We start from the raw sequence: 24,849 nt of genomic DNA on the forward strand, positions 1-24,849 counted from the left end.
TGTCAACTTCCTTATTTATTAATATATTTTGTTGAAATTCTAACCACAGATATTTCTGGTGAAGACAAACATATCGCATATAGTAAAAATCAAATGTGCACATGCGCAGAGGCAACTTCTTATTTATGGAGATATTTCTTTGAAATTTTAACCAAAGTTGCTTTTAGTGTAAGCAAACGTATCGCTTATTGTACACATCAGTTTAATGCGCAGGATGCGCAATATCAACTGTTATTTATCGAGATACCTTTTTAAAATTTTAATCACAGATGCTTCTGTTAAAGGCAAACATAACTGATATTGCAAAAATTAGAAGTGCGTATGCGCAGTCAGTGCCAACTTCTTTATTTATCAAGATATTTCTTTGAAATTTTAACCATAGATGCTTCTAGTAAAGAAAAACATATCACATGTAGTAAAAATCGAAAACTACAAATGTCATTAGGAAAAGCAAACATATCGCACATAGTAAAAATCAAATCCACAATATCCTTGCCCTGCATCGGACTCCCGTTACGGGTTTTTTTATTTGCCCTTCGTTGCTGTCGTTATCGTTATTATAGCTCATTGTCATATGTTTGTGTGACACTTTTGTTAGTCCAGCCAGTCTTTATGAATTTCCCCCAACGACGAGATTTGACAGGGTTGCTAGGAATTATCGCGGGTAAATACACAAGAGCTTGATTTTTAATCGGATAATTTTATTTTTACACGAAAGTTTTGTCGCGATTTTATCATATGCTTTTGATTTGATCGAGAGTGTTCCAGGAGGCAACCAAATTTGAGTGAATTAAAAATAAAATTATCCTGATTTAAAACCAAGGTCGAGTGTATTTTAGGGAGATGAATAAAGGACAGTAAATTTTACAACCACTATATTTTACGCATTCCTACGCGCATTTTTATCGTTGATAAAAAGCTACCTAGCTTTTAATCAGATAAAAAATCATCTGATTGGTTAGAATTTGAAACAATCACCAAGCTGATTGGTCGTATATTAATGGAGTGTATATTAATCAGTGACAATAAATGTAATCATAGCATCGCATAGATGAACCAATCCGGAATTATTGTAAAACCGCTGTGCAGCGAACGTAGGTTGGTGCTACAGCACTTGGTGTTAAAATTTCTGACAGACTCAAGACTCAAGCAAAAACATTGCAAGTATTGCAACAGGAAGCCAGCCATAAATTATGACATTTCGTCATACGTCATACAACATTACAGTTAATTTTCGTTAGCAACCAACCGACAATAATACGTTAAAAAGATCATCGCTCTGATAGAAATGTATTGAATAACCTTTTGAAAGATCAGAGATCTCAACAAATTGATAACGATTATACAAAATAATGAATCCAGACAGATTGTTCCATATCACTCTGAATACTATTAATAATTTGAGTTATCTACGTTATAATGATGTTGCAATGGGCATTATTATTAAAACATCGTTACAAAGTTTGCATTAAAGTGAATAAGTGAGTAAGATACAAATTTTAAAAATTTCGTAAACTCCCCAATGTCAAGTTAACAGATTGCACACAGGACCGGATTGGCCATAATTGTTTAACTGCATTGCGATTTTATAGCCTTCAAATATACATGGGCGTATCATTTATTAGGTGCATACGAAATTGGTCAGTTCCGAAAGCTAATATTTTCACGAAGTGGTAAAACCATATCGACCATCTCGGCCAGTCCGGCCCTGACGGCCTATTCATATTTAAAGTAGTAAGTAGTTATGATATTAAAGAATGTGTCAATTTTGTGATAAGTAACGATATATGAGGTCCATCTAATACAAGCACAAATTATTTCCCTATTTTTGAAATGGTTGTGCTTGACGTGTCCAAGGTACTCCCCGGGAACGGTCCTCAAATTTTGGCTACTGTAACAGGTGAGTAATTTATTGCATTAGATACTTTCGTTCGTATAATTTCCCCTATTGCATACTGATAAATATCTTTAAAGGAAAATTTCATTCGAAAATAATTTGTTTGTCACAGAAAGAAAGTTATAGGGATTTTCCGGGCCACCTATAGTGAACGATTCAAAAGAATTAATTGTTTTTTACTACTTGCAACTTCATTTTAAATTAAGTCACACAAAACATCCATATTAGTGTGATGAAACATTTATGAACGATCTCATACAAGACCATTTTTACACGCAATAATAATTTTAAATTTCTCGTACACGCTCACCTTCCTTTACTAATTAATCCAACCAACGGAACTATAAAATTAGGCGTTCTCCTTTTCAATGCAACGGAACTATAAAATTTCACATTATAATTGGAAATTTGACCCCCAAATTTCGATTTATAACTCGAAATTTTACCTCAAAACTTCAAGATATAAAATTTCGCCTTATAACTTGAAATTTTATTTTATTTTAAATTGTTTCGGCTCATATCCCGAAAGGTTAAAATTTCGAGATTTAATTGTGGGTTTATACAATCATTATGATTAGTTTCCTATCATTAGGTCATTATAAAATAGCCAATAGGGACAAAGGTATGGTTTCGTTCCTTAGCGACGCACAGTAAACCTTTGTTCCTATTGGCTATTTGTTAATTATCTAATAATAGTGAACTAATGATAATAATTTTATAAACCCACCATAAGTCAAAATTTTGGAACGGTAGCAACGGTTTGGCGGGTCGGTCGCGGTAGCTTCGGATAAACGCAACCGGATAAACGGCAGCCAGGAATCAGACGGGTTCAGAAGATGGCGGCGGTCACTTCGGAAAAACTAAAACAAAATGGACACTAGTTTTACTTTTATTCGAAGTGTCTACATATGAAACTTTTTTTGTGCTTTCACTTTGAGGAAAATACGTTAAAAAAGCTCACCTTGAAGTTAACGGAGCTGTAGCCAAAAGTTGCTAAAAGCCAATTCCAATGAATACGTTGCGGTAACTTAATACAAAAGCAAAATAAAACGGCACGGATGCAATATGAATTCACGACAATGATACAGATTAATACGGTACTTACAAATAGAATTGGCATAAGTGCAAAAGCAAAAAATTAACTTAGGTACTATTTTGTTAAACGCCAAAAGCAAAAAATCTAAATACGTTACTGTTGCAAAAGTAAATTTACGGCAAAGCTAAAAATTTCGGTACCTACAAAACGTAACGGCAAAGATGCAAAACCAAAATGATTCAAATTCCTAGTGCATTTTCTATTTATCAAGACGAGATAAGGCTCAATTGGACGGGTTCTTCTGTAGCTCATTTAATTATACTTATCCAATTAGTCGGAATGAAATCTCCAAATTCGGTATCCCAATTACCACCCATTGTTAATTGGAATTCGCAGGTCAAACGGCCAGACCATCGATATCACCTGGTATCTACGAAACCTTCACGACCTTACCGTTCCAATGCTCGCTTTAAATTTACCACATACCGACATACCGGCGGTCGGTAAATCATGATTTTTATGCAGTATACGCGGTTCCGGTTCGGCAACACAAAGTTTCTACGGATGAGTAACGGATTCATCTTTAACTCGTTAGAATGAAAGTGACGGTACAAATTATTATTATTACGGATACAATAGTCCGGTACGATATCGGTTCTGTTATAATTCGGTTTCTTCGATGGCTGTTAGTGGTGTGGTGTAATGCATTGCGGAAAAATGGGAATAACTCGAGAAACAAGACAATTGCCAAGGAATAAATTGCCGGTTTTCATGTTGAAATGGAGGTGGGTTCTGGAAAGAAAACCTATTCCAAGAACCGAGACCTGTGGCATGATAGACTAAATTCGAAACTTCTGTTTTCGGGATGGTGATCGGAGCAATATACCTAAGCACTAGGATATTTACGGGATGGTTGGTAAAGCTCTTGGACTGTTTACGCTTCGGCGGTCGGACGAAAGTAGCAACATGTTTGTGAATGTGAACTTTACTAAACAGACTGGGGTGGGGGTCCGTACCTGTATCGCAGCAGCCGATGGAGAAGTCTCAACTGAATTTCGGATGGGACGGTTGGGGGGATAATTTTGGGTCTGACACCCACACTCTCGGGATATTACTCCTCGTCTACCACAGCCAAGAACAAAAGCCAATCGATTGGTTACGACATCGGGATTTTCACTGCCAAGTTTGGCCACACCTCCAGCAAATTAGAGCCTCGTCTGACTGCAGATTGACTGGTTGCAGGCGGTTTGGAAGTCCAGTTCCGGGAGGGGTATTCATTTGCCTCGGATTGGGCTGAAAAGAAACCCTCAGCCTTCGGTTTTGAGTGGAAACTGGTTCGGTCTATATCGATACGGAGCAGCGGCTGTTGTTCACATATTATTCAACAATCATTATAAATAAACTTTTGTATAAAACATTTTTTGTATCACTTTTAACTAAGAAAAATAAGGTCGTTCTGAAATTGACAATTTGTTGATTTTCCCCCGTATCTTTTGTTTTCAAATTTTGATTTTACCATTTAAGTTTCACTTAAAAAGAGGACGCTTATTTAACGTCTTTGATAGCACTAACAATTTACCCTATACCCTATAAAAGTGTAGAAAATGGGTCACCCTGTACCAGTCTTTATATGATTTTATTAGGTATATATTGTTATATTGATTCGATTAACCGTTTATACCGTGGAGAAAGCACCTAACACAGTTACGATTCTTCGTCTGTATCTGTTGCTTTCCCGTTTCGTGCCGACTGCAGATCTTGTGCGTAAGTAATACGAGAAGGACGCACAAATTTTAGTTCTATTCAATTTCCTTAATGACGGTGTCTTGAAAGTGGAGAGGACATCTGTCATTGTGATGTCGAAGGTACATAACCTTGCTTGTAATTTTTCCCAAAGTGCTCAATTGTAAGTGTAAGGCAAGTTTCGATTGTTTTCTTAAGCGTTGAAAAATATTGTTTCCGTTGTTTTGAAAGTCGTTCTAATATTCGAAAATGCGCAAAAAACGGAAAGAAACTTGATTCGGTTCGAAGGATCAACATCATCGAAGTAAATCTAACTGTTTTAGAGAAAGTTATATTTTAAACAATAAAGTGTTCTCCCTCTGATCACTACATCTTATAAGTATCTAAATTATTCAACAAAGACGATTTAATAACTGTTTACTGAGAGAATTTCCTCATCTTCACAGTATATAGGGTAACTCACTCTTATTCCATCATCAACTAGTAAGAGTGCTTTGGTTCTGTAATCGAAAGTTACCATGCTGATTCCACCCGTCTGATGCATTCCATTCACATTCACTTTGGTGGTTATATTCGAACGCAAATCGATTGCCAAATGTATTTTTAAGGTATGTGTTGGAGTAAACTCTAAAGTGTACATTTTTCCAGATATAACAAACACGTCAACTAGTCCGTTATGTTGTAGACTAATTTCCCACATGCCTTCGATGGTCAAGGTTTCGTGATTAATCTAAAACAAATTCGTACTAGCGGCACAATAATACAGAATACTACTTTGGCAATAGCGATATGTCCGCTTTCCCAAATTGAATAAATGACCCAGAGTCCATTTTTATCTACACTGAAATCAAAAGAGTTAAAATTGCGTAAATATAAACGTCCTAGTTTCGGAAGATCGGGAATTATAAGAGTTTGGGTCTTTTCATTTTTCAAATCGTATTTAACTATCTTTGGTTTGCTTCCTTTCATTTTGTAGAAGAAGAAGCCACGGTAAATTACATGCGCATTTCCTTCAAAAGCCACGTCCAGATCGTACACCCTGAAATCTGATTATGTTACGACATTACGTAAAGCTGCAAAAACACATACTTTGACGGTTCATTTTTTATGAATAGTTGTATATTATCAAACTCGTTCAATCTGAGGTCGTCTCTTCCAGTTGACCAAAATTTGAACGCTTCCTCTTCGCTTATAGGTCTAGAATCTAGCATAAATGCAGCGTATTGGTCGTCCACATTTCCCAATACTTGCCTTTCGCCAATTATAAACGAGGAACATTCTGTGAAGCAGAAATTATTTTAGTAGTTCTGCTTATCCTACCACTACCTGTTGCGTTTGTTTTAAACGCCGTAGATTTTTCTGTTCTTAATGTTTGGATTGTGATCCTTTCGGCGTAACTGTTTTCGCACGAATTGCATGGACCTACCATATAAGTTTGTTGAATATTGCAGTTAATATAAGGAGATGGTACCTGGTAATCCTCTTGGTCCCAATAGGCCGTCCTTTCCCTGTAAACCGGGGGGACCTTGAGGACCAATGCTACCCTTTTCACCTTGAACTCCTGGAAGCCCACCTCTACCGTGTAATCCAGGCTGACCGATAGGACCTTGGCTGCCTTTATCACCTTTTGAACCTATTAGAAAGTTACTTTAATTTCCCGTTCCTTATGCAAATGTGTCACCTTGAACTCCTGGATAGCCCAGCTCGCCTTTTTCACCTTTCTGTCCTCCCGCCCCTAATGTACCTTTGTCGCCTTTTTCACCGGGTAGGCCAATTTCGCCACGTTTACCTTGCTCTCCGCACAACCCAGGTGGTCCTCTTATACCAGGGTAGCCAGTATCTCCCTTTGGTCCGGGTATTCCTTTAACATAGTATGTTTTTCAAAAGGCTTTTAAAGGACTGGTGGGACACTAAATTACTATGAACTCGAACAGTTTAAATCAAAATTTAGCGCAGTGTGATCTATCAGAAATTATGCAAGATCGAATAGTAGTGAAGCATCATGTATTATTGCAAAACTGATTGGATAAATTAAAGGATCCGCCGAAGTGAGTGATATAGGGGAAATGGCGTAAGTCACGTTGTAATTATAAGCATGACATATACCCATAAAAAGATAGCAATGTGGATTATGGATACTTTATATGAACTTATTACCATCCAATCCATTGTTCCCTTGTTCACCTTTTTGCCCTGGAGATCCAACTTTTCCCTCTTTTCCATCAAATCCTGGTTTACCTGCCGGTGGCAATGTTACCGCAACATTAACAAAACGTATAATTTACGTACCTGGAGCACCAGGGGGGCTTTCTTTTCCTGGAGAGCCTGGAAGACCTGGTTCTCCTTTAATTCCCGTCAAGCCATCCCTCCCTATTTTAGTAATACATAAATTTGCCGTATTTTTCTTTCGATTTAAAGATCAGAAAAAATGGATTACTTACCATTTGCACCCGGAGCGCCACGTTCACCTTTTTGACCAGGAGAACCGGTTTCTCCCGATTCTCCACGTGCTCCTATAATATCATTGTAGTATTTGATATCTTATAATCAATCTTTTTACCCGGCGGGCCCTCATATCCTTTTTCACCGACTTTACCACTGTTTCCGATAGCTCCTTTCTCACCTTTGGGGCCCATCGCACCTACACATAGGAACTGATGTAATTATCTTAAAAGTACTCTTGGATACTTCTTAATACCATTGACTCCGCGTTCACCTTTGATCCCGGTACTTCCTGGAGCACCTGCAGAAAGTTATGCGAATGAGGAGAGAAGTCTCGGTAAATAGTAAAGTCAATACATCTATCCTATTATTAAGGTGCAAGTACACAATGAATAAAAAAAAGACTCTTTTCCATTTCATCATAGCTGTTACGTTACCTGTTGGTCCTTTTGGACCTGTTGGGCCCGCTGATCCTTTTGGACCAGGTGGTCCCCTAGGACCTGGGGGACCTGGTGGTCCTTTTGGTATTATGCCAGCAGCGCGTGTATGTCGACCGGCGGGGTGCCACTGTAACTATGGAATACAAAATGATTTTAAAAAATCCATAATTACTTTTTGGTTGCAAGCTACTCCATAACAAATATCCTTTAAATATCCTTCCTCGACGAGTAAAGCTTTAATTTCCTCTTTGGAAACCCCGTTACTCTTTTGCTTTAAACATTCTTGTCGTATATCGAGCTTTATGAGTTTGTACACGTAAAAACCAACAATTACTTCTACTAAACAAATAAATAGCACTGCAAATAGAATCAAAACCACTTTATTTTGGATGATCGAACTGTTTGTTTCACTGGATGCCATTATAAGACGCAACTAAAGCTGAAATTCCCTTCACGTATTTATACCGTTTTATCTTGCCAACGCGTCATACGGTTATGAAACTTTAAAAATTGCGATTAATTTGCTATTAAGGAATATCGCGTTTTACATTTTCCCACCATCATATACTTATTAACAATATTCTGTTTGTTTGCAAATTTGATGTATTAATAACAATATTTATTGTTCAAATATTAATGGACATTTGAAGAATATTGGTTAGGAGGCTCAGAGTTCGACCCGAAAGCCTTAGTGTGTATTTGTTTTCAGAGGAATGGAAATCCTTTACGAAAACCAAGCGCCTTAGGATCCACCGACGCATGGTATTGTAAGATTACCTTTGTTGGCAAACCCATTTCTGGGCCATCGTTTTCTGGATTGGCGGGAATTGCTATTCAGTTCCTCTGGCGACCCTACAAATTCGCTACTCTACTCTACGTTACTCGGCTTCTTTTGCTTTGTTTCTCTTTCCTCCGCCGCCTTTTCCACATAACCGCTGATGACGTATCGCAGTTGAGCAGCGCGAGGTCACCCAGTGTTCCTGAATGTACTCCCCAATCTCCCTTCGTGTATGTTTGGGATTGCAAATTTTTATATACATGGTAATTCAAAAATAGATATTGAGGTAGCATCTCACCAGTAATATGTTGACAAGTTGGTAGTACATCATATTCTTCGGTACTTCAGACATTCACACATCCAGCAACACAATGCTCGTTTACATATGTGGCTAAATGGACCAATTACATTTCCAATGTTACTGGTAAGATTGCCTGAATACGCACTTACGGTAAATTGTTAACTACGCAAAGACGTATAGATTTTCTTTAAATGTGTCATAAACTCTAAAATACTTATCACAGTATCCCATTTACTAAAAAAGCCTTTTGAGAAAGTGTTCCTTCACTCAACCAAATGAATGCTTAATGACAAATCTATAATCTGAAATATCATCAATTAAAAAATTATACAAATCTTAGCTTTCCTACGAGTAATACTAATTACAAGTGAAAGTATCCTAGTTTTAATAAGAAATAACTTAACATATAGTAATATACCTAGTCCAGTATTTATTGTGGTTATTCTCAAGCATATTTGTGGAAACGCTAAAGGATTGTATTTAAAAGGACATTTTATCACGCAAAATCCTGGAAAGTTTTGCTAGTTTAATAGTTATGTATAACTTTGGTTTCTTCGTTTCAGGCACTCTAACTGCTATATCAGATGGAATGCAGTACGGATGGTCGGCCCCAATCGTTCCGGTCCTGCAGTCGAGTAGGTCACCGGTGCACATTACCGATTCTGACATCGTGTGGATAGAAAACACATACCTTTTGGGAGGTCTGGCCGGAATACCATTAACGTTATATCTTTTGGACAAAATCGGACGTAAAAATACCATGTTAATCGCGGCATTGCAAAATGTGGTAGCTTGGTTGCTGGTGATGTTCGCCTCGTCCGTGGAGGTAGTGCTAATTGGACGTTTTTTAACAGGTGTTGCGGCCGATACTAACTTTGTCGCGACGCCAGTATATATAGCTGAGATTTCCGAAAAGAGGATACGTGGAAGATTGGGATCACTTATACACATAATGATGCTGATTGGCATTTTGCTTATTTACGGAATTGGGCCGTTTGTGTCAATTTCGGCGTCATCCAGCGTAGGAGTGGCCATATTGGTTGTGCAACTACTAACTTTCTCGTTCATGCCTGAAAGCCCTTATTATCTTCTGATGAAGAATAAAAGAGAGGAAGCGAGAAGAGCGTTACAAATCTTCCGCTCATCGCAAGATGTGGATGAAGAACTGGAGGAAATCGCACAAGTTGTCGAGGCGGAAAATAAAGCACGCAGACGTCCGCTTGAGTTGGTAACCGTTAACAGTAATCGTAAAGCCTTTGCAATTTTGACCGTCCTGAGTTTCGCCCAGCATTACGCTGGGATTAGCGTCATGTTAATGAATATTCATATTATTTTCAAAGATGTCGCCACAATAATTCCACCAAGCAGTGCAGCTATCCTGTTTTCTGCGTGCATGTTGCTAGCGTGTGTAATTGCTGCTTTTCTTATCGACAGCCTTGGACGAAAAGTGCTTCTGTATTCATCCAGTTTCTTGACTGGAATTTTCTTGCTAATTTTGGCTACGTACTTCGCCATGAAGGAAAATAATATAAATGTCAGCGAGTACAACTGGGTGCCAATAGTAGCGGTCATGCTGTACGCACTTACATTTAAATGCGGTTTGGGGTTAATACCGATTGTAATGACAGCTGAATTATACCCAACCAATCTTAAGGCATTAGGGTGCACTGCAGCAGACGCCATGTATCTAATTGCCGGAACATCGTCGATCTACATATTTCACTATTTACAAAGAAACTGTGGAATGCACGCGCCATTTATTCTATTTGGATGTTGCTGCATATTTTCTGGATTATTTTCCCTTCTTATTATACCTGAAACCAAGGGAAAAACTTTAGAAGAAATCCAAAAATTGCTTAAGGGTGAAGCAAAGTCGATTAAACGCGGGTGTGAAGAATGTACTAAATTAGAAAAGTGCCATTTGCTAGATCATATCGTTGGAAAGTCTGATTACAATTCTGTTTGAATGGTGACCAATAGCAGTATTCCACAATGAATTGAATTCTATTATTTGTGGTAACGTGTATTAGTAATAGTAATAGTTATGCGATCTTCCGAAACCATTAGCTCACCGTAGGGGTTCAATACGTCGCATTGGTCAGGATCTTAGGTGTAAAGGTGTAAAATAGATAGTATGCAGTATTTTATATGTTAAACTGTACTGTTAAAATGACTGAAATACAGATTTATGAAACCCGTTTATTTAATATTTAAGGCCATTATGACACAATGATCTTATATATTTATAAGGGAGTTAAGGGGAGGGGGTTTCACTCGCTATTGCCATAGATACCACCAAAGAGTATATGCCACTAAGGGCCGGTATTATAAAAGCACAGTTTAAGCGGAGATTAATTAATCGGCGATTGAACGTCAAACCAAGATTGAGAGCGGTTGCGTATTATAAACACCGTTAGAAAAGCGTTTGGTGAATCTGCGTTTGAGTTTACGATCCCTAGGACGGTAACACTGTGAGCGAACCAAGGACCAATCAGAGCGCAGAATTTTCAGTGGCCGATGCATCAGCTGACAGGTGATGACGTTGTTTACGTTCTTCGTACCGATCGCGTCCGCACCGCTCGTTCTTTTCGTTTCTGTGCCATTTGCCGCTGCCGCTGTGACTGTGCTGATCTGTTCATCCCCTTACGAAATCGTTTTACATAGCGCTGTTCTGCCTGCCACTGTGCCAATGACAGACAAGGGAAAAAGCGAGTGGTTTTTACGGACGCGGACGCCCATCAGCAAGCGGACTGCGTTCAGTCATATTTGAAAATAAAGGGACGGACGCCTCTACTACCAAGAACAAGGTTAAGCATCAGGATATCATCATTCATCAGATATAAGTTTTTTGTTCGCATCTATATCCCTAATCATTCTGTGTGAAAAACCTCACAGGTAATGAAGCTGGAGCTGGTGACGACAGCCTCACCATTGATGGGAAATTATTAATTAATTAACACACCCAGTTACGCAAAATATGTTTGTTTGGGTGGGCAATTAGTGCTCTAATCCTGTTTTCTAGGGATCTAACAATATCCTTGGATAACCGAAATCTCTGCCCAAATTCCTCTTCATCCCACTTGCCGAAATGATCAACACGTTCTTTAAAATTTCTGTTCTCCTTCTAATGAACTCATCCTCTTGCACATCCAATTCCATTTATTTCCATTTCGTTATAAATCGAAACAATGACACAAAACAAAATAAACTGGTTATGATAACCTTCATTCTTTACACGTTCGCGCGCCTAATCTCCGTTTGGGCCCCAAAACCCGAGAAAATTGACGGATTGACTACAATCGGAGATTGAGCTCTGGTTAAGACTCAAACGGCGTTTATAATACGCGCAATCGCACTCAAACTACGATTGAACGCCAATCTCCGTTCAAGCGGGCTTTATAATACCGGCCCTTAATACTACCAACGACAGAGTTGGACTGGGTCAAGCATACAGTGACCCAGTTAGTTTACTGACCCAGTGACCCGGTGACCCAGTGACCCGGTGACCCAGTTGACCCGGTGACCCAGCTTGACCCGGTGACCCAGCTTGACCCAGTTTGACCCAGTGATCCAGCTTGACCCGGTGACCCAGCTTGACCCGGTGACCCAGTTTGACCCGGTGACCCAGCTTGACCCAGTGACCCATCTTGACCCAGCTTTACTCAGTGACCCGTCTTGACCCGGTGGCCCAGTAATTAAATTATTGTTAGGTATCATCCAAAACAATTTCAAGTAACTTTTAATTTAAAAAAAAACTTCCTCAATAATATTCGGCAACAAGCACGTAGCCCAATTTCATTCAAGAGAACTAATACCTAAAAAAATCAAATGCATTTGTTTATAGTTTGTAGTCAAGTAGTCAATGAAAGTATTTAGAGAAAAGATTTATTTGGATTAAGCTAACTAGTAGAAAAAAAATTAAATGTGAATGAACACCTGTAAGCAAACTGGTAAGCCCTGAAGCAAAGAAATAACATTATTCTAATACAATTCGGGACATGGAAAGTTTTTTACGGCAGTATTAAAGCAAACATCACAGAAATGGCAGTTGTCAAGCAATCGAGTATTATTTTCAACAAACCAGCATTTCATTTATTTCATAATCTGTACACTTGAACCGAGAGCACTGACTTAACTGCGTTATTCGATCAAACTAGGCGACTGGGTCGAATTGGGTCCCCGGGTGAAATTGGGTCGCTGGGTCAAACTGGGTCACTGGGTCAAGTTGGGTCACTGGGTCAAACTGGGTCACTGGGTCACTGGGTCAAACTGGGTCACTGGGTCAAACTGGGTCACTGGGTCGAACTGAAAAGAGTATGACGTGACCCAGCGACCCAGTGATCCAGTTTAATTTAGTGACCCAGGTGACCCAGTTGACCCAGTGACCCAGTCCAACTCTGCCAACGAATACACAATGCTACGGTAACACGATGAGACACTTTCCTATATTGCCATATAATTTGCCAAATTTAATTTAAAATGTCGGTATTTTCACATTTGAAGAAAAATAGCCCATATTATGCGGAGCTAAAGTGACATCTTATGGATTGTCCCTATCTTGCAAACACTGACTCGCCATAAAAAGTATCACTGCTACTATTTATTCTCCTCGCAAAAGTGACAAAATGGAATAAAAACGACCAAAGTTTAAATTCATAATTTTTTTAATTCATATTTTGCTTTTTTTTTTAAAAAATGTATACAAAAACAGCTGCCTTAAAATAAATCTGGAATTGTCCACTGATTTTGTTCTCTCGCTCCACTCCTCCAAGTCAGTTGGAGTGGAGATCTCCAGAGCACGACGAACTGTATCGTGAAATCTCCAAAATGTGCTCGCGACGGATCCGTAGACTAAATCAACGTGTAATAAACCCATAAAGAGCGTTTAAAAAAGCGGCAGAGCACCTCGGTGTGCCCTAAGGAGTCATTGGATTTGACGATTGTTACATGTGGTGTTAACTGTGCAAAGTTTGAACCGAATAGGTTCAAGCGTTTGCCATAGGCAGAGAGACCGGAGACGTGACCCTACGGGGTCATTAGATTTGAACCAAATCGGTCCAAGCGTTAGACAGTTATTATGTTCACGGACAGACGGACGCCATCGACTCCCCTATAAAGCTTGCATCGCTTTACTCTGCCGCTTAATAAAGTGTAACTCTTGTTAGGAGGAACAAAAAGTGGCAGTACGCAATGAAATATTAATATACACATGCTGGGCTTTGCGCAATATTTTATACCGTTTTCCATATTTAATTCCCCGTAGCTTCGTTGGGGGATTTAAATAATCATGTGTTCGCAGTTGTTTTCTACAAGAATCTTTAAATTAGTACACTGATACATTGTCCAGGATTTTGATAGGACGAACCTTCGTTACTTCTCCTCATGTAATTTTCTTATTTTCAAGTAGGCATTCCCTTGCAAAATGTATGCCTCACAATGGCAAATGACGTGGTGTGGTGTTCGTACCAGTGCAAGGTATCTTGATTCTACAATGACACAATTTGCTTTCAATTTTGAAATTGTTGTAGCTAATTACTAGTACACAAAATAGCATATATGCCATAAGACCAAAGCGCGGCCTACCTTCGAGTGCGGGTTGACCTCAACAAGGTTTTTTTTAGTCGCCTTGATATATTGTTCTCCGCACTATTCTAATTAAAATTGGGATCACCAGTTTCGTACCAAGATAAAATTGTAAGTTTTTGATATTAATATTTTTAGTATTCTGATGAAGGTTGCTATGTCAATCGAAATATATAAATTTCATTAAAAACGGTTTTTACATTTGGCCTACCACCTTAAAGCCTAAACTGGACTCCCCCATCTTAACCACCCATACATTGGAATATTGTAGCGAATATTGCACAGCGATGTCTAGACGCCATCAGATAGCCATCAACGGTTCAACGTGCCATTATGTCGGTAAAAGATTAATCACCGGCGATAAGGAACGAGGCGTATGTGACGCATTCTTTCTGGGAAGTATGGTGCGTTTACTCGAGTATGTTCTAGAAAGTTTTTGTTTGCTACATAAGAAAATTGAGCGTGCTTAGTTTTTAGTCTCATGATCGATGTTGAAGTGAAATACTGACGTTTGCGAACGTGCCTGGCCAGGATTAGAAATTCCTGCTGGTAATTTCATAGGTGGTATAGCGTAACCAGGTACTTTTTTTAACGAGGTTGAGTTGACCCCCCCCCCCCCCTGTCGCGCAAGTCGACCAACCAATTTTTCTCAGATTTTGCATACGCATTGTACATGCTTCTACAGGTGCCATGCAAAACTTTTGAAATGGTATTATAATGCAAGGTCTCATCGAAAGGAATTGGTTTCTACAAACTATAACTGTCTTTCGCGATTCATTTTTGGGATCAGAGGATGAGGGGGAAGGGAGGGAGGCAGAAATTGGTTTTATCGTTCATGGTTCTCTACCGCCATTTACCCCTTATCAAAATTGAGGACGAGGGAGGAGACACTGACTTTATACTTCATGGTTCTTTACAGTATTTTAATTAAAGGTATCGAAAGAAATTGACTCCTACCAACTATCGCTTTCCTCCATGACCTATTATCGGGATCAGCTATAATTCCTTGCCTTTTTGTAATTGGTGGAGTCAAAGCTTTGAGTGCGAATATATCGAAAGCGAAGTGGCAAAAGAGAGTACTCATATAGAGCGATTAGAACGTTTGGTTGTAACAGATCTATTGGCGAGGTCAAAATGAATATCTCGAAAACGGAGTAGTCAGAGGAGAGTATCCACGAAGGAAAAAGAGAACGTTTGGACAAGAAATACATACTTATTGGTGATGCCAAAATGAATACCTAGAGGGGTGTTGAAGGACGGTACTCAGTACTCACAAGGAAGAATAATAGAACGTCTGGATGAAACATGTCTATTGGCTACGTTAGTTTAAGTGCGAATATGTCGATGACAGGGTGTCGGAGGATGGTACTCGCAGAAGGAAAGTGGAACAATAATATGGATGAAAGTGTAGTTAATTCTGATGACGTCAATAATGTACAAAGTTGAATAGATTAAATGATTAAAATGATTAGTTGGCTTTATTATACCGTAATCATTATTGGATTCAAAAGCAACTTTGTGTCCAAATTAGTCATGTCAATTGTGCTGTAACAATTATCAAACTACAGTAAGATCTTGTCGGGTACTACCACATTCCCTTTTTGGGTACCCACTTCTGACGTCTTGTTCACCCGCAATTCGCATTTTGGTGGATTTCGGTAAAAACCCTTCTCAAAATAGTACTCAATTTTGGGGCACTTCTTATAGCTCGAGTTTCGATTAGCGACTCGAGAAAGAGAGATAGCGATTCGAACTTTAAGAAACTTGAAACCGTCTGACAAAATTCGCAATGGAAGATAACTTTTGTGAGCCCGAAGTTGACAACCACTCGAAAACGCGCGCCTTGCAAGAAGTTGTTAATTTCGGCCCTAGGAAAAAACAACATGCTGTCATTCAGGAGTTGTCCGCGTTTACAAAATCTTTTCGACGATAGCAGTTTTGAAAACAATCCGGAACAATACTGCAATACCTACCATATAATGAAAGATTTGAGATTTCTAACATGCGGTTAATCTCCTGAATTGCTAACCGTTTTGAAGGTAGGTACCTATCGCAAAGGAAGATACCTTTTGGGCGCCCGAAGTCGACTACCCCTCGAAGACGCGCGCCTTGCAAAAGGTGGCTAATTTCACCCCTAAGAAAAAAAATTCCGCCATGCAGGAGTTGTGCGCGTATACACAATGTTTGCGACGAAACTAATCTTTTAAAAAATCTGAACTGTAGAAGATAGGCAAAAACTGAAAAACCACCATGTCAGTTCACGCTCGGGGATGGCGCCCAGATGTCGCCGACCCCACATCATATAGCCACATCTCTCAAGTTGTTAATTACACGGCCCCGGTAGGTACATGTACACTCCTCGTCATTCTACAAGCGTGCTTATACGGGCCTGCATTTGCTGCCGGCCAGTCAGCCAGCCGACCGAAGTGGATTAAAGGCTATCTTTTTACACATACATTTGCAAAATAATGCGCTAAAAAATAGTAGATACTTAATATACTATATGGCTAAACACCAAATCCTCCAAATATTGTTTAAAATAAACCGATACAACGAAATATCGAAGGATCCTCAGTATTACAATCACTTTTAACGACAATTTATTTTAATCTTACAAAATACATTTTATAGTTAACAAAAATGCATCAAATTCATGTCTTGGGCTTTGAGATAATGCTCTTGGTTTTTTCCCAACGATCTTGGTGCATAAATAACGATTTTGACATGTTTTGATCAAAATCCATGTGGTCCATAAAAATAGATCAAATTCATGTTTAGATCATTGAGATAATGCTCTTGATCTTTTTTCCCAACGATCTTGGTGCACAAATAACGATTTTGACATGTTTTGATCAAAATCCACGTTTTCGCCAAAAATTCATCAAATTCATGTCTTGGGCATTGAGATAATGCGCCTAGTCTTTTTCCCAATGATCTTGGTGCATAAATAACGATTTTGACATGTTTTGATCAAAATCCACGTGGTCGCCAAAAATGCATCAAATTCATGTCTTGGGCATTGAGATAATGCGCTTAGTCTTTCCCAACGCTCTTGGTGCATAAATAACGATTTTGACATGTTTTGATCAAAATCCACGTGCGGTCGCCAAAAATGCATCAAATTCATGTCTTGGGCATTGAGATAATGCGCCTAGTCTTTTCCCAACGATCTTGGTGCATAAATAACGATTTTGACATGTTTTGATCAAAATCCACGTGGTCGCCAAAAATGCATCAAATTTATGTCTTGGGCATTGAGATAATGCGCGTAGTCTTTTTCCCAACGCTCTTGGTGCATAAATAACGATTTTGACATGTTTTGATCAAAATCCACGTGGTCGCCAAAAATGCATCAAATTCATGTCTTGGGCATTGAGATAATGCGCCTAGTCTTTTCCCAACGATCTTGGTGCATAAATAACGATTTTGACATGTTTTGATCAAAATCCACGTGGTCGCCAAAAATGCATCAAATTCATGTCTTGGGCATTGAGATAATGCGCGTAGTCTTTTTCCCAACGATCTTGGTGCATAATTAACGATTTTGACATATTTTGATCAAAATCCATGTGGCCTCAGAAAAATAATTTAACATTTTTGAATCACACACATGCGGTTATCAAACGTGCACGTTATCAACTCTTTCAGCATCAAGATAATGCGTTTGAAAGCTTTTACAACTCTAAATTCATGTGTAAAGAATAATTTTGGGTACATTTTGCTCTAAAACTTTTGACCGAGACCACAGAGAAGAGTTATATTGAATTGTTACACATCTAAGAGTCATAGGGAATAATCTAGCGAAAGTCCGAACTCGATACATGACCTAGGGAATGAAATATGTTAATTTTTATTATATTGAGTTCGCAGTTTTTCCTGTTCCCGATTCACTCGAAGTCGTATAACTTTTGTTCCTGTTGAACCAGCTTCCTGAAAATCAATAGCGTCCGTTCTTAATGTCCAACGTACCCGTATACCAAATTTCAACACAATCGGCCACTTTTAAAAAGAGTTAGAGCGCACACGGACGGACGGACGGACGGACGGACGACAATACAAAACTATAAAGGATCTGAGGATCCTTAATAATTGCAACGTATGCATTTTTGGGAAGGCAGGATTATGTCTAATACAATAAAGAGACATCATACAGGCTGATTCAAATTCGAGGACCAGCATTGGGATCTTGAAACTGTAAAGATAGGTAGGTAGTCTAAATTTGGCAAAGTTGCATATTTTGATGCTTAACAAAATGCAGTTTTGAAACTGAAATAATTCCGAGTACTTTCGGAGATATCCGAAAAAAACTAAATCTTGCATAACCGTTTTAATTTTTTACTGAAGCTATTTTAAAAAAATTTTAAAAATAAATAATGCATTATTATGGCCATTTTTTCCCTCTACAAGATGCTAGTTTTAAATTTTAAATCCGACGTTTCGTCTGCGGTTAACCAACTTTGATTTTTCTTATGGAAGTTATTTTTACTTTTTGTGTCATTTGATGGATAATTTTTTTCTGATTTCAAAAATGTAAACATCACAATTTTTTTAATTTTGTTAAAATATCTTCTTTTTTGCCTAAAAAAATTTGTCTTAGGAGTCTACGTACATAGTTTCTTGCGTTTTCCCAAATTAATAGCGCTATTTCTGATTAAAAGATAGTGATGTTCACATTTTTGACATCAGAAGAAAAATCTCTATCAAATGACACCAAAAGTAAAAAATACTTCCATAAGAAAAAACAAAGTTGATGATGGTTAACCGGAAACGAAACGTCGGACTTAACATTTAAAACTAGTATCTTGATCTCGAATTTGAATCAGCTTGTATAGAAAGAAAAAAATTGGTGTGGCTAGCACAGATACCACCCGCACACCTGCGCATGTGCGATTCTGCCTCGTTCTTCCCTTTTATGTCTACGAACATGTGTACTAAATTTGTTTCCAATCGGTTCAGCCGTTTAGCCGGCAATGAAGGTACAGACAGAAATGCTGATAGACCGACAGACCGACCGGCATCATCGAGATTTTTTTTGATTCGGATTCCTGGCGCTTTAAAAGTGTATTTTCGTCAAAAAAGTGGGGCGTCACGTGCGGGTGGTAACAATTCAAATTTCAAACGAGTATCTCAAAATCCAAGAGGGTTATCCATACCAAATTATGCTGGCGCCATTTTGAAGGTCACAAAAAAGTAACGCGCAAAAACCAACCCAGCCGCCAGTGCAAATGGGATACCCTTGAAATTCCGCAGCTTAAATTTACGTTAAGTAAAACCGGCTCAAACGGGTAACACGAAATGTGATTGGTGATTTTTTACAATCTAAATAATCCATTTCTTTAATTGATATGCTCTTCAGCTAAACTTTCATTGATATCAAACTCCCAAATGGCCTACATCCAAGAATACGCGCGTCAATTATATTTACTGATAAAAAAATCCGATACAACTGAATAAAATGGGATTGAGCAAATACAAAAGTTAGTTACCTGAGGTTTAATTAATATTTATCTAACACAGAAAATCGGACACTTATATGTATGTTCTTTGTAACAAGAATTATAAAAGAAACTCTTCGTTTGGAAGTTTCGGCAGTTTTTTCGCTGTAACTTTTTGGCTCGTTAGTCTACGTAGCCGAAAAACAATAGCGACCTTTCTTATACCTATCCTTAAAAACATGTGTATCAATTTTCAAAGCGATCGGACGTTTCTACACAAAGTTATCGTGCACACGGACAGACAGACGGACGGACAGACAGACAGACAGCAATACAAAATTATAAAGGATCTCGAAGATCGTTAATAATCAAACAACGCGAAGAACAGACATGTTGATTCAAGGAATGATCGAATGGGAATTAATTACTTATACAAATTTATTACTACGAAATCATTTTGAATAGTCAATAGATGAACATTTTAGGAATGCTGCAGTGTTTTCCGCATTCAAAATAAAAGCTCATTTACGCGATAAGTACGTGGATACAGATAATTTTCATCTGTGGTGATACTGTACCTGCCTTTCATTACTTATCTGTAAAGTATGTTTATCTTGCCCAAAAGTGTTTATTATTGTGTCGCGAAGACATTTTGTATTCTTCTGTTCCGTCTCATCAAATATTTATTTTCTCGTCATTCTAGGAAAGCAGATTAATTTAGCATTTCTAATTTGCCGATGTAAATGCCGACTAAGGACATCTTAAGGGAGGTTGACCCCCTACGTAACGCCCCCGCTTTTGAAAGCTTTCATTCAGCCCCAACTGTCTGTAAAAATGTGTTCGCTTGAACTTTTAAATAAATTTTCCAAAGAACAATAATATTATCTCCTTGCTTCATTTTGTGCAGGTTAGGAACTTAGGAAGACGAATGGATGGATTACGCAACCGTTAGGGGGTGTACAACAATGGCGTCATCACAGTAATCGATAGTTATTTTGCAGGGTCGTTCGTACCTACTTTCGTATTCGAGCGTTTAGTTCCGCCGAGAATGCTCATATTAATAGTCTTGCCGAATTCTTGAAAAGAAAATCGTGCGGTAGCAAAACGATAATAATAATGGTAATCTTTGTTTACTGATAAAATACCGTGATACGCATGCGTCGGCAGTTAAATTTAAATGCGTTAGTTCAAAAGCCACAATCTATTTTTGATACCTACACCACGAGACCAATTAATAATTGGTAAGTACTATTTTTTCAAAGTATTGTTCATTATTTTTATACGTTTTTTCCTTATGCTTACTTTTTGCGTACGAGTTTACTGTATTTTGTTCATAGAATAGGTAGGTATAGGTGTTTTGTTCACTCTCTATATTGATAGCAAGCTTCCTTCCGTTGATAATTTTACTACTTTTTAATCGCTTAGGTACCTGATCACAATCATGAATCAGTCATAGGCGGGTTGTGATTGCGTTTTATGTGATTATTGAAGAAATTTCATTAGGTCAGTAGCACAATAAAGTAGGTTATGTACATGCGACAGTGTTGGGAATGGGAAACATCCCTACCTGCTAAATGGTCACAATACCTGTATTTATTGTGCAAATACAAATATTTTGCATATCAACTTTCGCGTAATGTTAGTTACACCCTACACACCCACGTTTGTAGATTTAGTGATTAGTTACCACACGATTACTGTTAAGTGTTGATAAATCGCGTATTTTCATTTTGGCGCCTCCGTATCGTGATGAATGAAAATCGTATGGGTAGTACCCTAGACCAAATACACTTAGAATGGAATTCTAAAATTCAAACATGTTAAAAAGTGTGCTTTTTTGTCGCATATTTTGTATTCTTGACGTTTCACATTTGTAGAGTAGAATTTCATCTCCATACTAGATGTTGCAAAATTGTAAATCTGTTACCATAGACTTCTGCTCTTTTTTTTACCTTTTGTGCCCCATTTATCGTTCAAGGCACACCTTAGACTGATTATATAGAGGGAATGAAGTTAGAAATCTCTCAGCGTTTTAATTTTGAGCTGCTATTTTTGATTTAGAATGGGATTATGCGATATTCATGCAAAAGATCGTCAACAATCATTAATATGTATTTGAAATCGGCCCGCGTTTCGTTGGCGTATAACTTGGACTTCACTTTACCCCGAAACTGCCTCTCGGAGATGACGCATAGCGCTTTGAAGGACCTCCCATGAAAATTTCAAATCACTCACTTCATAAATTATGGATCAGAAACCAGGAAATATTACGGTTGATAGTAACTCGACGATGTTTGGTTGCATTTAGAGTTTAACTGGCAGTGGTATTAAGCTTTCCAAAAGACTATGTATGCCATTAGTATATTGTCAATAAACCGTAATACTGTAATAAATTGTACAATTATTCGGGTGTAATAATTGTATGTAAGAAGAAATTGGACGACAGAAGGGCGTTTCTCAAAAAAACCAAAGAAGGTTCAAAAGGGATCGTTTGGGAACTAGGTACGTTTAAAAAAATCCCCAAACTTTGCGATTCTTCTAGAACTTTTTCTCGACAACCATAAAAGATAGAAGAATGAAACTGGCGGTTTTACTTATGCTTTTGGATGTGCCCTTTCTAAACTGGTAAACATTTCAAAAAAAGTTATGCACATTTTAATTGTCGAAATCACACAACTATTAAATGTGCTCGCCTCGTTGAAACGTCGTAACATAATTATGCGCAAATTGCGTACTTTTACTTTTACGCAAGGAAAGTATAGGTTTACCCCAACAAAATTTGGAGAAAATAGCAGTGTTTTCCCATTTCTCGTTCAGAAATACACAAAAAAATAGTTTACCCAAAATCGTCCTGTAACCTTCATTTTCATGCCTACTTTCTGTCAGGAAATTTTTGTTTCCATGACAGAGGCACATCAGCAGACTACATTTCCTGCCGCTTGTCACTTTATTAGCCGCACCTGTCACTTTAACAGCCGCACCGTCACTTTACCGGCCGCATTTGTGACATTTGTAAATGTCTATAATGACTGATTGACAATAATCAAAAGTTCTATATAAAAATTGAAATTTTATATTTAAATACGATTTCGGGTAAAATTTAATACAAAACTCGTCACTAAAATGACACTACTTCACTCGGAAATTAAAGTACTCGGCCCCAAAGGGGGCCTCGTCCTTCAATATTCCCTCGCCAGTAATGTATCATTTTCCTGACTTTTATGTAAATAACTATTTTGAAAAATATCTTGTTACGCTGTCGTTGGCAAACTTTTTCTTGTTTGCAGAATACAGTCTCTGGTATACAAAAATTTATGTTTTATTACTAACGGGGTACGGTATCGCGTAAATGAACCCTATCATTCCTCTTTGAAAAAAAACCAGTTTTCGGGGAATAATAAAAAATTATCAAAAATTTACGATTTTCTTATTTATGAATTTATATTTTATTTATAGCGAATTTTCTAAAATGGGTGCACTATGGAGTCATTTCGTTATTTTTGTATTCGGTAGCTTACATATAGGTCTAGCTCCTGAGCCAAGAAAAATGTTGCCGTCTAATGTGCATAATTTTGTAGTTTACAGAGGTATTTTTTTGAAATTTTAGTCACAGATTCTTATTCTAAAGGTAGAAATCAGTTGTGCACATGGGCAGACTGTGCAATTTGTTTGTTTTGAAATTTTAGCCATAGCTGGTTTGTAGCGTTCCGTTTCTGCGTTTAATGTAGATAATCATAGGGAGTGTGTGACTGAACGCGCCTTCAATGTGTTTATCCGGGACTCGAGTCCACTCGAGTCTCCCTTTTAAGAAGCACGTGGTAACATTATTTATGTAAAATGACCGTATTGGCGTTGGTCATTCAACATTAATTTAAACGTAATACATTCCTTGCGTATCTTTATGCTCTTGTTGTATTGTTGCATATATATTTATTGTAGCGGGTATTCCGCTTGTGGACCTATTGTCCATACTTATTACTTGTTAATGACTTTTGATTGCATTTATCGATTATGTTCTAGAGATAATTCCGTTACTGTATTTGTTCTCTTGAAATAAGATATTACAGGAATAACCGAGGGAACAGCTGTTCTGGTTATTGCTTTGTATTTTCTCCATAAATTTATTGTTGTACTATTAAAACACGACTATAGTTTCGGCGATAATCGCCATCATCAGGTGAACTATAAATTAATTAAACTTACAAAATTGATCTCGATTACCAGCTGATTACTTACTTTAATTATTATTGATGGAAGGTGTTATTGTTAAACATTGAAGACGGGTTGAAAATGAAAAGAATAGATGGTGCCGAAGTTACATTTTTTTCTGTCGGCAGACCCGAATATTGAAACGCCAACATTAAGGGCTAAACCGAAGAGGGTGGCCTCATTAAAGACGACCATCCGGACATTGATTGACTTCAACTCCATTTAGAGGAACGATGGATAATGTTCAAAAATAAGTCAAACGTCAGAATTTCAAATGTGAATATCTCGAAAACGGAGAGTGAAGAGGCAGCTCAGAAAAGCCCAACGATAGATATCGACGCAGCGCTTTCGTTGGTAGGGTTAAACGGTCTTCGGGTAAATTAGCACTGATTAATGTACCACTAACAGGCGGCAATTTGGACGAATTTTATAAACCTCTCGAGATCTAAACACCAGAATATCACAGTACCTTCAGTTTTTCGGCATTAGATTCTTGAGTGAAAGGCAAGGCGTGAAAGTGTAGTGTGGCCCAATGATCTGAAAATTATTAGTTATACATCCATTTTTGTTGGGATAAGGTCCAAAAGTATCATCTCGATTCCCAGGAATTGAAATTTATTCATTTTTAACGTGCATGGCTTAAGTTAAAACTTATTCTGTGTGCTATATCAAAAATGCGCTTAGGTGAAATGATGGAACTTAACACACAATTTTTGGTATTTTACATCACAATGTATTAGAATATTAGATGTACTCGTACAACAGTAGTAGCTAGAGCCTCCCCCATAGGTCACCCCATAGGTTTTGGTCGTAGTTCGGTCATAGTTTTGGTCATGACCTGGGAATTCCCCGTTGCGTAACTTTTTTTTCAGTGCAGGGTCGTGGTTTCTTCCGTTACATAACTAAGACTTTGTCTGTGCTAAGACGTAGCATTGTTTAATTGTGTACGATCGTTCCCTGGAATTTCCCCGACAAATGAATACCT

General features: G+C 38.0%; 2 protein-coding genes across 3 annotated transcripts; one reads left to right on the plus strand and one right to left on the minus strand.

Moving 5' to 3' along the window:
- Nucleotides 1-1,735: 1,735 nt before the first annotated feature.
- LOC116175447 (facilitated trehalose transporter Tret1-like) lies at nt 1,736-10,835 on the plus strand. The gene is made up of 2 exons (XM_031493576.1): nt 1,736-1,900; nt 9,201-10,835. Exons 1-2 carry the CDS (start codon nt 1,834-1,836, stop codon nt 10,601-10,603), a joined length of 1,470 nt encoding a protein of 489 aa, XP_031349436.1. The 5' UTR covers nt 1,736-1,833; the 3' UTR covers nt 10,604-10,835.
- On the minus strand, nt 4,992-8,022 carry LOC116175445 (collagen alpha-1(XXV) chain-like). Of its 2 annotated transcripts, XM_031493571.1 has the most exons (13): nt 7,731-8,013; nt 7,556-7,685; nt 7,375-7,419; nt 7,237-7,317; nt 7,118-7,189; nt 6,966-7,046; nt 6,834-6,914; nt 6,358-6,537; nt 6,148-6,309; nt 6,003-6,098; nt 5,766-5,955; nt 5,451-5,715; nt 4,992-5,406 (listed from the first exon to the last, which is right to left on the minus strand). In XM_031493571.1, the coding sequence occupies exons 1-13, from the start codon at nt 7,977-7,979 to the stop codon at nt 5,083-5,085; spliced, it is 1,956 nt and encodes a 651-aa protein (XP_031349431.1). In that variant the 5' UTR covers nt 7,980-8,013; the 3' UTR covers nt 4,992-5,082. The 2 variants fall into 2 exon arrangements, with proteins under 2 accessions (XP_031349431.1, XP_031349432.1); XM_031493572.1 differs by lacking the exon at nt 4,992-5,406 and having other exon boundaries at nt 5,653-5,722; nt 7,731-8,022.
- Nucleotides 10,836-24,849: the final 14,014 nt, after the last annotated feature.

This window comes from Photinus pyralis, unplaced genomic scaffold (assembly GCF_008802855.1).
Source record: "Photinus pyralis isolate 1611_PpyrPB1 unplaced genomic scaffold, Ppyr1.3 Ppyr1.4_LG7, whole genome shotgun sequence".
In the NCBI taxonomy this organism is placed as follows: Eukaryota; Metazoa; Arthropoda; class Insecta; order Coleoptera; family Lampyridae; genus Photinus; species Photinus pyralis.

Coding starts and splice junctions, on each gene's coding strand:
- LOC116175445 (XM_031493571.1), bottom strand. CDS start 7,979: ATGGCATCCAGTGAAACAAACAGTTCGATCATCCAAAATAAAGTGGTT. Junction 6,099..6,147: donor GGGACCAAGAGGATTACCAG/GTACCATCTCCT, acceptor CTTATATGGTAG/GTCCATGCAATTCGTGCGAA. Junction 5,956..6,002: donor GTTTAAAACAAACGCAACAG/GTAGTGGTAGGA, acceptor TCTGCTTCACAG/AATGTTCCTCGTTTATAATT.
- LOC116175447 (XM_031493576.1), top strand. CDS start 1,834: ATGGTTGTGCTTGACGTGTCCAAGGTACTCCCCGGGAACGGTCCTCAA. Junction 1,901..9,200: donor AATTTTGGCTACTGTAACAG/GTGAGTAATTTA, acceptor TCTTCGTTTCAG/GCACTCTAACTGCTATATCA.